Source organism: Hippopotamus amphibius, chromosome 13, assembly GCF_030028045.1.
Source record: "Hippopotamus amphibius kiboko isolate mHipAmp2 chromosome 13, mHipAmp2.hap2, whole genome shotgun sequence".
Taxonomy (NCBI): Eukaryota; Metazoa; Chordata; class Mammalia; order Artiodactyla; family Hippopotamidae; genus Hippopotamus; species Hippopotamus amphibius.
The window spans coordinates 221,092-236,990 of NC_080198.1; the positions used below are offsets into that span (position 1 = coordinate 221,092).

At 57.3% G+C, this 15,899-nt stretch overlaps 1 protein-coding gene across 3 annotated transcripts in view; it reads left to right on the forward strand.

Annotated features, from left to right (window-relative positions):
• Positions 1-2,331: 2,331 nt before the first annotated feature.
• The window catches only part of SLC41A3 (solute carrier family 41 member 3), a 53,499-nt gene continuing 39,931 nt past the window's right edge, over positions 2,332-15,899 (forward strand). For all 3 annotated transcript variants that reach the window (XM_057705982.1, XM_057705983.1, XM_057705984.1), the window contains exons 1-2: positions 2,332-2,374; positions 11,250-11,535. In XM_057705982.1, the coding sequence (XP_057561965.1) occupies positions 11,281-11,535 (255 nt within the window). In that variant the 5' untranslated portion in view covers positions 2,332-2,374; positions 11,250-11,280. The remainder of the gene's footprint in view (positions 2,375-11,249; positions 11,536-15,899) is intronic.

Here is a 15,899-nt window from a genome sequence, read left to right on the forward strand (position 1 = left end):
TCCTGTGAGGCGGCACTAATACCACCCCCACTTTACAGATGAGAAAACTGAGGTTCATAGCTTGCCGTGAGATACAAATCCCCTGTCTTGGTCAGCGGGGGCTGTTGCAGCCAAGTGCCATGGACCGAGCTACTTAAACAGCAGACGTTTATCTTCTCACGGCTCCGGAGGTGGTCGTCCCAGGTCAAGGTGCCTGCAGGGTGGGTTTCTGGCGAGGCTATCCTTCCTGGGGCTCGGAGATGGCCCCGGCTTCTCATCAGGACACCAGTCCTAGCTGGGCCCCACCGCGTGACCTCGGTTCACCTTTACTGGCTCCTTTAGGCCCTATTTCCAAGTGAAGGCACGTTGGAGGGACGCACAGTATCCCCCACGTCGGGTGGACTGTTATCACTTGCAGACGTCTGTGTCTCTGCACATCTTATACCCCCATCCCCAGACTACAGCTTGGGCAGGGTAGCTCTTTGCAAGAGCTGCTCACTGCTTGGAATCCGGCCAGCGCTCTGGACTCCCAGCACCGTGGGCACCTGCCAATGCCGGTAAGAGGGACGCGAATGGGCAGACTGGGCACGACAGCTTGCAGGACCTGGTGTGCGCTGCCTGCCCCCTGCCAAGGCCCCTTCGCAAGAGGGCTGTGTTCTCCTGTGGTTTCTCTACTATGGAGGTCAACTGTAAGTTGTCATTTACGGTTATGCCTTTGCTGGCTTATTTTTCTTGTAGTGAAGTTAAGAATACAATGAAATGTTTCTTGTGCCCATAACTATACTGAAACAAGACAGTCCCACCTCAAAATTTACAGAACCCAGGGCAAGGGTACAAATGGGGGCCCACAAGCCATATTTGCATTTATAGGCATTGCAAATAAAACACACAAGCTGTAATTTCTGGCCTTGACAAATGTACCTCCACAGCAACCTGGGAGGCCACCGGACTTGGCCCTGTGCGAAAGGACAGCCTGTGTTCCTGGACCCATTTCCTCTCTGGAGCACTGAGCTGCGCACACATCCCGGAAGGGGCTTGGAGCCAGTGGGAGTTCCCTGGTCCCAGGTAGCTGGAGCAGGCCTAGAAAGCTGAGAGCAGGACTACTGGCTACAGGGGACATGACCCCTGTTCCATGGGGGGGACAGGAGGGTCCAAAGGAGGCGGGCCCTCTGAAGCCCAGGTGCCTGGGGAGGTGTGCGGGCAAGTTCCAAAACCAGATATGGGTCAGGAAGGCCGCGTGCTCCTGAAACACAGAGTGACGTGTGCCTGTGACTGGAGAACTGTCCGTGTTTCACAGGCAAAGCTTTCTCTTGCTGAGAGAACAGAGGGCAGCATTTACTGAGGCTTGCCGGATATCTGGCCTCCATCTGCATCCCATGGTCCCTCCTCTGCCCCGACCTCCCCCTGAGGCACCACACGGTGGCTCTGGCCCTGAGCAGATTCCCAGCAAACCCTGCAGGTGAGCGTCCCCTGGGGCCTCCCTCCAAAACCTCCCTTTTCTCCTCCCACCTTGGCTAGAGCAGGCCAACGGTCAAAGGACAGTTTTGAGTCCCTCGGGGAACACTGGGCCGCTGGGTGCTGTTCACTTTGCCAGGTGTGATGCTGGTATCACGGGGACGTTCCAGAGAACAGGCCTTATCGATTAGGTAAAGACTCGGGTATTTACAGGTGAAGTGCGTCTGCCGGAGGCTTTAAAATGACCGCATGAGGAAAAAAAGGTGTGTGCGGGGGCGGGATTTACGGCAAAAAAAGAAAAAACAGGGCAAGGCGCAGCGCAGGCCCGAGGCGCGTGGGGCCGCTTCACCGCCCCCGGCGGCCAGAGCGCGTCCCGGGCCACAGCGACCGGGGGGCGCGGGTCCTCACGGCCCTCCCGCGCGCTGCAGCCGCCTCCGCAGAGGACCCCCCGGCCCCGGGCGGGGGTCGTCGCACGAATCCCGGGAGCCCTGCGCCGCAGCCAGGAAAGGGGGCGGGCGATCTGCGCGGCTCGACCCTCCCTCCCCTCGCCGCCCCCCGGCCTGTCCCGCCCCCCAGCCCCCGATCCCGGAGTCCCGGGCCGCGCGGCCGGGCGGGGCGACGGCCGCTCCAGGACCCGAGGGCCCGGGGGCGGGGACTCCGGGGGCGGGGGCGGGGACTACGATGGGGGCGGGGCTCCGGGCCCGGGGGCGGGGACTGCGATGGGGGCGGGGACTCCGGGGTCGGGGGCGGGGACTCTGGGTCCCGGAAGCGGGAGCTCTGGGCCCGGGGGCGGGGACTACGATGGGGGCGGGACTCCGGGGCGGGGGCGGGCTTTGGGAGACAGCCGTCCCGCCTCCTCCGTGGCCCCTGCGGCCGCGCAGCCCTTCCCGCCGCGCCGCTTCCCGCCGCGCCGCTTCCCGCCGCAGCCCGAGCGCGTCCGGTGAGTGCGTCTCCGCGCCCCGTGGGCCCAGGGCTGGGTGCGCCGTGGCGGCAGCCGGGGGGTCCGAGGCCCGGGCCCGGGTGCGGCAGGACGTCTGCGGAAGAGGAGGCGCGGGCCGGGGAAGCAGGGGGCGCCCGCAGGGCCGGGGCCTGGGGAGCGCGGTGGGGACGCCCCGCGGCCCGGAGCGTGCAGGCTGGTCGCTCAGGCGGCTCTGGGGCCTGGGCCCCACCCCCACCGCCCATCTGAAGGCACCAGGTGGGGCCCGCTCTGCCTGCCCTGCACCGCCGCTCCAGGCGGTTCTGCCGCGGCTGCGGTTAACGCCGCCGCCCTCACCCCGCAGAGCCTCAGGGTTTGTGCCGGGGCGGGGACAGGCCACTGGGCCTGCGATGCGGATGCACTGTCCCCTGTCTCTCCGCGACCCCAAGGACACACGTATAGGAGGGGAGCAGCTGGGATTCCAACCCCACGGGCAGCTCCGGGGCTCCCTCTGAAGCAGGGCCGCTGTGAAGCCCAGAGGCCCTGCGGCAGCCCTGCCGGGTGGTGGGCGGCCAGGTGGAGCCCGTTGCTGCCAGCGCCTCCTGCCCAGTGAGTGGTCAGGAGCGGCCCCGCCTCCCTGCTGCGGGCCAGTGCGAGGCAGCAACCAGGTCCCAGACCTGATGTGTTGGAGCTGGGGGCGCCAAGGCCAGGGCACCTGGGTGTGGGGGCTGGGGAGGTGTGGGGGCTGGTGTGATGTGGGTGCTAAGGTCTGGGGGCTGGTGTGATGTGGGTGCTGAGGTCTGGGGGCTGGGTGGAGTAGGGGCTGGGGAGGTGTGGGGGCTGAGGTCTTGCTGGAGATGTGTCTGTCACCGCTGGCCTGGCTCTGGCGGCATGCAGGGAGGGGGCAGATGGGTGCTGGGCGCAGAGGGACGTGTCTCTGTAGTTGTGTCCTGAAGGGCAGCAGAGAAGTGGACTGAGAGCTCGGGGGCAACTTGAGGTCAAGGGAGCTTGCTTTTGAGGCAAATCCTAGAGCAGGTTCCTTTCCCAGCAGACAACCCTGCAGAGGTTGAAGGGAGAAACTGAGATGAGGTGACCTTGCAGGTGGGCGTCCTTGAGTGGCTGAGGCTGGCCTGGGGCAGGGTCTGCCTCCCTGGCCCCCTCCGCCCTCTGGTCGGGGGTCAGCGGGGCAGTCATGGTCTGACCGTCGTGGGGTCTGGTGAAGATGAAGGAGGTAAAGAGTCCCCATGTGTCATGGGAGTGGGGTCGTTAGTTTTGAAGTGATTAAGGATACAGCACTGAGGCCCCGGGCCCACAGCCCTGTTGTGCTCCGCATCCTCCTCCCGGTGGGTTCCACGTAGGGCACGTAGAGTGGAGGCCGGAGATCCCGCGGACGGCTCCGGGCGGGGCTCCGTGGGGCGGGCCTGGACCCCCCCCTCCCCCGCCCCGTTACTGCCTCTGGACCGTGGCCTGGCGTGGCGTCCTGGCTGTTTACCAGCACTGCCAAGAGTGTGGCAGGAGTTTGCAGGAAGGGGTTGGGCTCAGAGGGTCGAGCATCAGAAAGCCACCGGGAGGTAGAAGTGGGTCCCGCCCTTATGACGGGCCAGGGCCTGGACCCTCGGTGAGGGCAGCCCCTGTGGGCGCGCGGGCGGGCGTCGCTGGGCCGGCCAGCAGGAGGGGCAGGGCGGGTGGGAGCAAGTAACTCCCTTCCTTGTTCAGTGGTTTACTGCCTCTTTGCCCCAGTTTTGCAGGCCAGACCCTAGGGCTGCCTGGGGGGCGCTGCCAGTTAAACTGGTCGCCGCGTGCCTCTGCTGCCTTCTTCCCTTTGCTCTTCCTGAGCCTGTAAATCATGTTGGGAAAAAAGTTCTGCCAGCAGCTGGTGCAGTACCCCCATCACCTCATTCCTTGCCTGAAACTGTCCGGGATCAGGTAGAGGGTGACAGGAGAAGGTGTAAAGAAGAGAGGGGTGGAAAGATGTGTACATTTTATATTTAAAAACACCCAGGGTCTAGCATGTTGATTTAAAAAATATATAGTGTGAATGTGTGAGTGTGTGTGTGTGTGAGAGAGAGTGAGTGTGAATGTGTGTGTGTGTACATTGGAAGGATATACACTAGACTTAGCATTAGTGACCTTGGAGCAGTAAAGTTGTTGGGGACTTAAACTTTCTTATTGATACCTTTTTTGTATTGTCAAAATCTGATTTCTCATGAACACTACTGTAATAAAAGCAATCAAGCGATTTTTATTTTGGAAAGGAAAGTAAGTAGAACAGATGAATGGATTGTGGGGTATTCACACACTTGCCTTTTGTACAACACTAAAACGAAACGGATTCAGCAATGTGGCTGAATCTCAGAAACAACGTCAAGGGAAAGGAACAAGACATGGAAAGCGGCAGGGCAGTGAGATTTTACTGCTCTAAGTTGCAGAGTGAGCAGACAGTGTGATGGGGTTCCTCCCGTTACCCCGGGGGTCCCGTCCCCACCCGCACCGCCCGCCCTGTACCTGTGATGGAGTTTAACTTGTAAACCAGCACAGCATCGCTGCACTGTGCTTGGGATCATTATGAAGTAAAACAAGGGTGACTTGAAGAGCAGCACTGCCGCAGCACGGCGGTGGGTCTGGTGACCCTCCCAGGCTGCTGAGGGAGTGACTAACGGGTGGGTACACCAGACGAAGGCGTGGTTCACGTCCCTAGCAGAGCCGAGCTGAACAGGCCGCACGTTCATCACACGGCTCAGAACAGCACGCAATTTAAAATGTGTTTCTGGAATTTTCCATTACTTTTGGACTGTGGTTGACCTCAGGTAGCTGAAATTGTGGGTCAGGGAGATGACTGCCTACCGTTAGGGCTGTGGTCAGAGCTGGTAAAACTGAAGGAGAGCGAGAACAAACTGAGGTGGGAACGCGTCCGGAAGCAGCACGGTGGTCCCCTCTGGTGCGGAGTAGGTATTTCAGAGAGTCTGGGAGGCCGGGTGTGTTCTGCTTCTTGATCTCACTCCACAAATGATTCCTACTTTTTAAAAAAAATTCATTAATTTACTTACTTTTTTATCTCTCGGCTGCCTTGGGCCTCCGTTGCTGCGCGTGGGCTTTCGGTAGTTGCGGTGAGCAGGGGCTGCTCTTCGTTGCCGTCATGGGCTGCTTATTGCATTGGCGTCTCTTGTTGTGGAGCACGGGCTCTGGGGCACACAGGCTTCAGTACTTGTGGCTCACGGGCTCTAGAGCGCAGGCTCAGTAGTTGTGCACACGGGCTTATTTGCTCTGCGGCATGTGCGATCTTCCTGGCCCAGGGATCAAACCTGTGTCCCCTGCCTTGGCAGGTGGATTCTTAACCACTGCGCCACCAGGGAAGCCCCGATTCATCCTTTTTATTGAGATATAAATCACATACCAAAAAGTCACCCTTTAAAATGTACCGTGCCGTGGAACAGAACACCCGTGTGCACACGGACTCGCCCGAGGAAGGTCAGAGCAGCATCTCTCCTACAGCGTGAAGGGGAGACAGCCCAGGTGTGCATCACGTGAGGGCAGCATACCCGAGAGCTGGTCCAGCCGCTCGCGGAGCGCTCTTCAGCCGTAAACCGGGGCGCAGTGCCGATTTGCGTAACAACGTGGCAGAACCTTGAAAATAGCATGCGAGGTGGTATCTTCGTGTGGTTTTGATCTGCCTTTTCCAGACAGCAAATGTTGAGCATCTTGTGATGGCTTGTTTACTGGCCGTTGTGTGTCTTCTTTGGAGACGTGTCCATTCAGCTCCCTTGCCAGTGTTTAAATTGTGGATGTTGTTGAGTTGTAAGTGTTCTTTTTATGTTCTGGAAACTAGACGCTGATCAGGTCCATGATTGGCAAATATCCTCTCTCATTTTGCGGGCTGTCTTTTCACTTTCTTGATAGTGTTCTTGGAAGTGTAAAACTTTGAAATTTGATAAAGTCCGTTTTACCTAATTTTTCTTTGACTGCTTGTGCTTTAGATGTCACTTCTAAGAAACCGAAGCCTAATCCAAGGTCACTGTTTTCACCTGTTTTCTTCTATGTGCCTTAGAGTTTTAGCTCTTGGGTTAGGTCTCCAACCGATTCTGAGTTAGTTTTTGTACATGATTTGAGGTAGGATCCAGATTGGTCCCTGTTGAAAATCAGTTGATCGTAGATGCCCGGGTTTATCTACAGCCTCTCAGTTCTGTTCACTGATCTGTATGTGTAGCCTTACCCCCGTACCACATGGGCTTGACTACTCTAGATTCATAGTTAAGCTTCGAAATCCTGAAGTGCATGTTCTCCAGCTTTGTTCTTTCCTCTAAGATTGTTGCGGATTCTGGGTGTCTTGCATTTCCACATGAATTTTCTCCAAATTAGGCCACTGGAATTTGGACAGGAATTGCGCTGAATCTGTAGATCAATTTGAAGACACTTGCCATCTTAACAGTATTCAGCCTTCCAAACCATGAACGTGGAATATCTTTCCATTTGTTAGGTTTGCAAAATTTTCTTTCAACAATGTTGTACAGTTTTCAGGGTAAAAGTTTTATACTTCTTTTGTGAAATGTGTTCCTAGCTAATTTATGCTTTTTGATGCCATTGCAGGCACAACTATTTTCTTAATTTAATTTTTGGATTGTTCATTGCTAGTGTATAGAAAGACAACTTAACTTTTTTGTGTCGATTTTGTATCCTACACGCTTGCTGTACGGGTTCAGTAGCTGTAATAGTGTGTGTGTTCCTCAGGATTTTCTACGTACACAATCGCGCCGTGTCTAAATGGAGGTAGTTTTTCTTCTTCCTTTCCAACCAGCATGCTTTGTATTCACTACTGAAGTTGCCTGATCTTGGAGTTTTCTTTCTGAGAATATTTTTATGACTAATTCACTCTTTCGTTATAGGTCTTTAAATTAAAAAATTTTTTTCCTGGATTAGCTTGTGTGTTTCTGGGAGTTCGTCCATTTCCTCTAGGTTTTCTAATTTGTTGGCATACAGCCATTCATAGTATTTCCTCATAATTATTTAAAAATTTATAAGCTTGGAAGTAATGTTCCCTCTTCAGTATTTGAGTCTTTCATTTTCTCAGTCAGCTAAAGGTTTGTCGGTTTTTCCAGTCTTGCCAAAGACCGGGCCTTTGCCCTTGTCGGCTTTCCCTTGTTTTCCTCTTCTTTGCTCCACTGTTAGCACTCTAATCTCGATCGCTTCCCACCCTCTACTTTTTTGGGGAGGTGGTGAATCTGCCCTTCTTGCTCATTTTTCTTAAGGTGAAAGATTAATTTATTTGGGTTTCTCTTTTGTAACATTGGCTCTTATAGATATAAATTTCCCTCTAAGCCCTGTCTTCCCCAGCATTCTGTAAGTGTTGGGATGCTGTATTTTTATTTATCTCAAATAATTTTCTGGTTTCTTTTGTACTTTCCTCTTTGGCCCCTCAGTTATTTGAGCATGTTTTTTAATTTGCACATATTTGTAATTTCCCACATTTTCTTTTGTTGCTTATTTCTAATTTGATTCCATTGTGGTTGAAGAACATACTTTGTATGATTTCAGTTCTTTGCAATTTGAGGCTTGTTTTCTCCCTGACATGTGGTCCATTCTGGAGAATGTTCTATGTGTACTTCTTTTTAATTTATTTTTTCATAAATTTATTTTATTTATTTATTTACTTATTGGCTGCGTTGAGTCTTCGTTGCTGCACACAGGCTTTTGTTGCTCAGCGAGCGGGGGCTACTCTTCATTGTGGGGCACGGGCTTCTCAGTGCAGTGGCTTCTCTTGTTGTGGAGCACAGGCTCTAGGCGTGTGGGCTCAGAAGTTGTGGCACACGGGCTTAGTTGCTCCGCAGCATGTGAGATCTTCCCGGACCAGGGCTCGAACCCTTGTCCCCTGTGTTTGCAGGCAGATTCTTAACCACTGCGCCACCTGGGAAGCCCCAGTGCTGTGAGTTCTTGATGATGATATGTGTGTGCTGTCGCTGGGCTGGCGTGCTTTGTTTTCTGTTTTACGGTTCTTTCTGTTCCTCTGCCCTCCATCACTACCTTCTTTTGTACTAGATCAATATTTTCTAGCGTGCCCTCACCCTTATCATTATATTTATATACGTAAGATATTTATAACATATAACTGGTTATTTTCTCAGTGGTTGCCCTCAGGGTTACAATGAGTGCTTTAGCTTATGACATTCTAACTCAAATTGATAGCAACCTAATTTTACTGCTGTATAAACATTGTGTCCCGTGTAGCCCTGTGCCCGCCCCGTTGTGGCCTTGCTGTCATGCAGCCTGCACCTCCTACACTGTGCCCGTCAGCACTGGCTTACAACTGCAGCATTAGGCAGCTCTCCTTAAATCCGACTTGAGAGAAGAGTTACTGACGAGAAGATATGCTTACACCAGTTTTCACATGTGCCTGTTACCGTCTTTACTTCTTCATGTGGATGCACAGCTGTCTGGGTCCCTTCATTTCAGCCCAAAGGTCTCCCTTTGGTGTTTTCTCTAGAGCAGATGCGCTAGTGACAGGTTCTCTCTTCTTGTTTATTGGGGAATCACTTAATTTCACCTTCATTTTTGAAGGTTAATTTTGCTGCTCGTAGGACTCTTGAAGCACTTTGAACATGTTACGGCTTCTTTTTTGGCCCCATGACTTCTGATGAGAAATGAGCTGTTAATCTTACTGAGGGTGTCTGTACGTGAGGGGTCATACTTTCCTTCTTTAGACATGGTGCCTCCAGTTCTTTGAACATATTTTATTTTATTTTAGATTTTTTTTATGTGGACCATTTTTGACCCCCCATCCCCCCTTTTTCTGGCTGCACCACACGGCACGTGGGATCCTAGTTCCCCAACCAGGGATGGAACCCATACCCCTTGCGGTGGAAATGTGGAGTTTTAACCACTGACCTGCCAGGGAAGTCCCTTTTGTTTTTTTTTTTAAGTGTGGACCATTTTTAAAGTCTTTATTGAATCTGTTGCAATATTGCTTCTGTTTTATGTTTCGGTTTTTTGGTCACGAGGCATGCGGGACCCTAGCTCCCCAACCAGGGATCAGACCCACACCCCCTGCACTGGAAAGCCAAGTCCCAACCACTGGACCACGAGGGGAGTCCCTGAACATATTCTAAATAGCTAATTTAAAGCTTCTGTCTACTTGGTCTGGACATTTAAAATAACATAACATGACAAGCCTGGAAATCCGAGTCTCCCCTCTTCTCAGGGTCGTTGTTAATGCTGCTTGTTGTAGATGTTGTTTGTTTCATGACCTTTCCAAGCTCATTCTTTAGTCTGTTTTCTCTGTTGCATGCGGCACTGGAGTCTCTGCGCAGTGACTGGTGGAGATTTCCTTGAATGCCATGCCTGGCGCCAACAGGTCCCCCAGTCCTTGCCTCAGGGGCCCCAGGGGCACGTCAGGGCATCCCGTCAACCCTCAGTTAGGTCATGGACAGCCCTGCCGAGACCAGCTCGGCGACTCGAGGTGAGTGACGGGTGCCACAAGCTTGAAGATGACACAGACACAGACTGAAGAGAAAAGTGGGACCGGGGGGCTCAAGACCTCTCGGATCAAGAGCCTTGCTGACTCATCCCACGTTGCTTTTATTGAGTTCTTCCGCTAACATTCTCAGGTTACACCCATAAACAATCAAAGGCCTCACATGACTGGGGCAATTATCTTTGTTTGCTTCCTGGGTCCGAGTTGAGCAGGTGTGGATTTGAGCTGGGCCTGGAGAGCAAAACAGCCCTGGGGGCAGGAGACCTCTCTCAGATATTGGGGGTCTGTGCCCCACCCCTGTTGGCCCCCTCTGCGGCTGTGCCTGTCTTAGGTTGTTCCTCCTCTGAGGAATCTTACCCGTCTTTGGCTAACCAGCCATCCTTCAGGGCCAAACAGGGTGATATTAGTCTCCATGCCCCGCACCCTTAGCTCCTCCACTGCTCAAGCAGGACATTCTGAATCCCATTGCTCGGCCCACACACTTTAACATTTTCAAGGTTTCAGAAAGGTTCCCGAATGTCTTCCCACACAGCCCTACCTTAGCCTTCGCTTCCTGCTCATGCCGTGCCTCCGGATCTACCAGCGGTGAGAGCCTGGGCCTCCCCGGGTGTTTCCTGAGCATGTGCACACCCAATCCCCATGGCCTCTCACATCCCAGGAATATGTGGGGACTCTTCAGAACCCACAGAGGTGTCTCATCCCCCAGCTTTTCCTCTTGCACTAGGGTGTTAACCCCAACTATTATCCACTGCTTCGGGCAGCCTTGAAGTCCCCCAGGGAAGAGGCGTTCTAGGCAGAGTGAACCACAAGTCAGTTTTGAGATACGGAGAGTCTGCAGGAGGCATCTTCTAGTGAGCTACCTGATGTCCAGCAATGGCCGTTCTTTGGGAATAGGCTTTGAAAAAGCTCCAGCCATTCTGCTCTTTCCAGGCACGTGGTTTTTAAGGCTGCTGCAGAGTTGGAGAGCAGGGGACAGGACGAAGGCAAGTGGAAGCGTTACAAACGCTGTGAGCATCAGTCTGAGGCTGTTCTTGTTGCGATTCAGCATTTTTTCTTGAAGAAATATGTTGCTGCAAGCCTTTGATGATATCTGTAGTTCTGAAAAAGAAGATTCTGACAGTTTTTGTCAGTTTTCTTGTTGCTTTTATGGAGGAAAGGGTTTCAGAAGTCCTAATACCTCCAGTTTTGCTGATTCCAGTTTATTTATATTTAATGCTCCCTTCTGTATGTATTTTTTCCTCAAACGCGCATATTAAACTAAAAACTGCTGTGGACTGGGGTTGCCGGAGGCCACGTGGAGCGGGCGCCCAGAGAGGGGCTGTGGATTAGCCCGGGTGATGCCGCCTCCGCCAGGTAGAAGGGCCTGGGGGCTTGCATGCTGTCGGCCCCGGGGTCAGGAGCTCTGCGCTACAACCCTTGTTGCTCTGTGTCTCCCAGGTTAAGGCTGCCGGGGCCCAGCTGTGCTCACATGGACGGGACGGAGACCCGGCAGCGGAGGCTGGAGGAGCTGGGGCTGCTACACGCCCTCAGCACAGGAAGACTCCCCACAGTCTCGGAAGATGGACTGCTGAGTGTCCCTGAGAGCCAGAGGGCAGCCCCTAAACCTCTGGGGCCTGAGCTCAGTGGGGAGACTGCCTTGTCCATCGGCCTCCAGGTGACAGTGCCCTTCCTGCTTGCAGGCCTGGGATTGTCCGGGGCAGGCATCCTTCTGAACTATTTCCAGGTAAGAGGGGACTAAATGGGGATGGTGGGGGTGGGCTACTGTCCAGTGTCAGCCTGGGGAGTAGGACATTGTGTCCAGCTTGGGGACAAGGGGCAGGGCCTTCTCAGATACTACTTTTCTATAATTTAGGCAAGACTCTTTTAGTTACTGATGGCAGAGACTAAGTTTAACCCAGGCTGAGCTTTAAAATACAGTTATTCGCTCATATAATTGAAATATCTGAGGGGTTGGATTTCAGGCATGGCATGATCCAGGTGCTTAAATGGTATCAGGATGCTGGCTCTTTATCTGTCAGCTCTGTTTCATTTTCAGGCCACTGAGCACTGGTTTCCGCAGCCACGTGCCGAATCTGTACCTCCTCTGTCTCTGGTGACACATACACACTGTTGTGTGCTTTGCGGTTTTTACTTCACAATGTATCTCAGAGGTTATCCTTTGTACACACGTTAGGGGCGTCCTTCTGTTTGACAGTGTTCAGGATCCCATCGGGCAGACACACCAGGGTTTAGTTACCATTTCTCTTCCGATGTTTAAGCTTCACAGCTGTGTCAGTTCGCTCGGGCTGCTGTGGTGCTTTAAACAACAGACACTTGTTCTCCCACCCTGGACACTGGACGTCTGAGACCCAAGTGTCAGCAGGGCCGGCTCCCCCCGGGGCCCCTCTCCTTGGCGTGCAGACGGCCGTGTCCTCCCTGTGTCCTCGCGTGGTCGTCCCTCTGTGTCTGCGTCCTGGTCGCCTCTGACTGTGGGGACTTGTGGGATCTGGGCCACCCGGTGACTTCCGTAAAGATCCTGTCTCCAAACAGGTGCATCCTCAGGTGCTGGGGGTTGGGCGTGGGGACACGGTCAGCCCTTAGCAACTTCGTGCCATGTCTCTGGCGGTGCCACACCTCCACACGTCTGGGTGCACGAGGGGGATGGATTGTCGCAGCGAAAGCGGCCGGATCAAAGGGCACGGCATCCGTAACCTTGATGGACGAGGGCCTGCTCCCCGTGCCCCTCGACACGGTGTGTTTTCAGCCTCTGTGAACTTTCACGGCCGTGCACCGCGCGCCGTGGTCTCTGCTCCAGGGAGTGAGCGGTGCCAGGACTCCGGCTTAAGCAGCCCTGCGCCCCGCGGCTGCGGTGTGCCAGCAGTTGCAGGTGTCGTGCGGCTGCGGCCGAGCGGCCGGCGTGCTGTGGCCTCCGTCCCCTCCCCCTTGGGCGCGTCCAGCATGGCGGCTTCATCCAGGTGCGGGGCTGCAGAAGGAGACCGTCTGCTGGGGAGGCGGGTCCCGGGGCAGCATCTCTGGAGGCTGCCGGACAGGTCAAGTCCCTGGGGTCCGCTCGCCCGGGGTCGTGGTTCAGAGCCCGGGACCGCGGCCGCCGGGTGCCCCGCGGTGTGATTTGCATTTCTCCTCAGGAGTGCGTGAGGTTGAAGGTCTCGGGTGTTTCTGTTTATGCCCTTTGTCCGCGTTTCTGTGCAGTGGTCGCCCTCTGTGTGTGGACTCCTAGGGGCTCTTTACAGCTCAGGGGAGCTGGCCCTTCCATCCTCATGTGGATTGAACATATGTTTCTTGCTTCTCTGCTTATCTTTTGACCTTGCTTTTGGTGGTTTGTGCTGTGCATGTACTTTGTTCTGTAGTTAGATTAATACACTCTCTTTCAAGGCTCCGAGACTGCGTCCTGCACAGCGACAGTGGTCGCCCGTCACGCAGCCCCTGCAGGCCGCACAGCTCACAGGTCACGGGCACGTCTCCAGGAGACGGAGGCCACGCTCTGTCACGGCTGCTCTTTGTGTTGCGGGTAGGGAGAGTTCAGGCGGCCGTCCGTCTGCAGACATTGAGCTGGTCTGCCGAGGGATCACCAGCCCAGGGCCCTGTGTCGCAGCCCGGAGAGGCTGGGGGGGGGCACGCGGGCGGCTGGAGGGCAGAGGCCTGCCCCTCCCCTCCCGCCCCAGGGTGGGAGGCGGCCGACCACTCGCCGCTGCTCACAGCCCGGGGTGCCCTTGGGGCCGTGCTGGGCACCCAGGGAGCCGCAGGGGCTGGCGGGGTCGCTGCTGTGCGGGGAGGGGTCCGCGGCTTCTCGGGAGAGAAGAAGACCTGCCGCCCAGCCGTGCCCTGGATGCGAAGGGCTCCGTGCCCTCAGGCACCGCGTGGAGGCTGCTTGCGGCCCCTGCAGTCCTCCCGTTACAGCCGCGCACGGGCCTTGCACCCCATTGACGCTGGATGCGCCGACACCCGCCTGGACCCAGTGCGGACCAGGACCTCCAGAGAGTGGGCTCTTGACAGGATGCAGAGCGTACGGGGACCTCTTCGTGGCCAGTGAAGGCGACTGAGAGGCCAGCGTGGGGGTGCGGGGGTGCCTGCCCCTGGGCGCGTCCACGTCCACCGGTGCCCGCGGCAGGGGTGATGCCGGGGCCTGAGCGGGAGCCGTCGGCGCCGGCCTCGGGGGTGGGGGTTGGGGGGCGGCTGTCCCCCTGCGTCCTCCTGAGGAGCGGACGGTCGGGGGTCCCGGCAGGCCCGGGGCCTTTGTGCGGGCGGACACATCTGTCGCGTCGTGTGTTTGGAGTGTGCGGCAGGCAGGTTCCTGGGTCCCTTCGCTAAGGCGGCGGCACGGAGGCTGTGGCCCAGCCTCTGACAGGCCCAGATGCGGCGCTGAGGTGCTGCCTGGAGCGGGGGCGCCTGCGCGGACGGCCGGGGGCTCGGGTCCTGTACCCGGGACATCCCGGTCGGGAGGCGAGGGCGATGACCTCCACCGAGCGCAGCCGTGGCGCCCACGAAGTGCACACACCCCCCTGGGTCCACCCGGTTGAGCTTGGGGGCTCCCGGGAGCCCTGGTGTTGGGGGTCATCTCCTCTGTGTGACATCTGAGGACCGGGAGGCCGCGCCCCCCCCCCCCCCCCCCCGCAGGTGGGAGGGGCGGGGCCCAGGGTTGCCACACACCCCCCCCCCCCCGCCCTGTTGAGGCCCCCCCCTCAGTCGCTGTGCCGCCAAGGGCGCCGCAGGCAGCCGGGCACCCAGGGTCCCAGCGGGCCTGCGAGAGCCCCCTTCCCAGGACAGCACCCACGTGGCTGCCCTGCTGGTGGGCGCCACAGGCCGGGGGTGGTTTCTGGCCTCAGCCTCAAGCTTTCGGCGGTCGGGGGGCCCCAGGGCCTCTTGAGGGTCCTCTCCAGTGGCACAGTCTCTAGGCCCGACGGGGGTGCCTGCTGGCTCTAATGGGGCCCCTCGCTGGAGGGGCCGGTACCGCGCAAACGGGCAGGAGTAAACTCTGCTGATGGAGATGGTTGCCTCCAGGATCCAAAAAGCCGCGGCAGGTGCCGGGCTCATGTCTCCACGTCAGGATGCGCTGCCCCCAGGGAGCAGAGGGCCTTAGGGGTCTGAGCGTGGGGCAGGCTCCCCGTGCAAGGTTGGTGGCGGCCCATCTTTTTGGGGGGCTCCTTTGGAGTGTTTGGGTGTCTTAAGGAAAGTGTCCCGGGAGTGCGTGGAGGGGGCTGCCACCTGAGCCCCCCAGGAGGCGCGGCGAAGGCCCGCCCTGCAGAGACCCTGCGGCGGCGGCGGGTCTGCCTGGAAGAGGCTAAGGTGAGCGCGCGTGGAGGCTCTGTTGGAACAGCTGCCCAGCAGAGCGGGCGGGCCAGGTCGGGGCTCGGGGACTACTGGCTGCCGAAGGGGTGTCAGTGTCTTGGCAAGACGGCATGTTGGGTGTGGGGCCCACGGATGGGACCCCAGCTTTAGGGTTGTGGTCCCCGCTGTGAGGCTTTGTGTCTTCCAGGGTTAAGGACAGGCCGACCTGGGCTGTCGCATGGAGGGCCACGGGTACCGCCGTCACTCAGTAGGCCTTGTGTGACCAGTTTCAGCCCCAGAGGCCAGGAAGGGGGTGCCACGCGGTCCCCGTTCCTCAGGCGACTTGTGAGTCAGGCTGGCGGCAGGGGCGCCTGATGCGGTCAGTTCTCCGTCGCTGTGGCCTCGGGGGAGGCGGTGCCGCCCGCAGCGGCGCACGTGCCCGCGGCCCTCACGGTGCCGGGGCCTGGCCGGTCCGCAGAAAGCAGCTGGGCGTGCGGCCAGGGTCAGGCCGTCCTGGTCGTGACGCCAGGTGCAGTGGCCGCGCCCCCGGAGGGACCCGCAGCCTGGACGGCTGAGATCAGAGTTGATCCGCCGCGCTCAGGGGCGCGGCTGCTGGGCCGTGGAGCGGGCGCTGCGGGAACACGTGCCGCGTCCCGTGGGGGCGACGGCCGCGCCTGTGTCCCGCGGGCTGCTCGGGGGGCGGGGCGGGGCTGCGGGGCCCCCCCGGTGTCTGGGCCGCCCATCGGGGAGGCGAGGTGGGCCCCACGCCCTCAGCCCGCGGAAGGCTGACGGCGTCTCCTTCTGTCTGCTTCTACGGTGTGT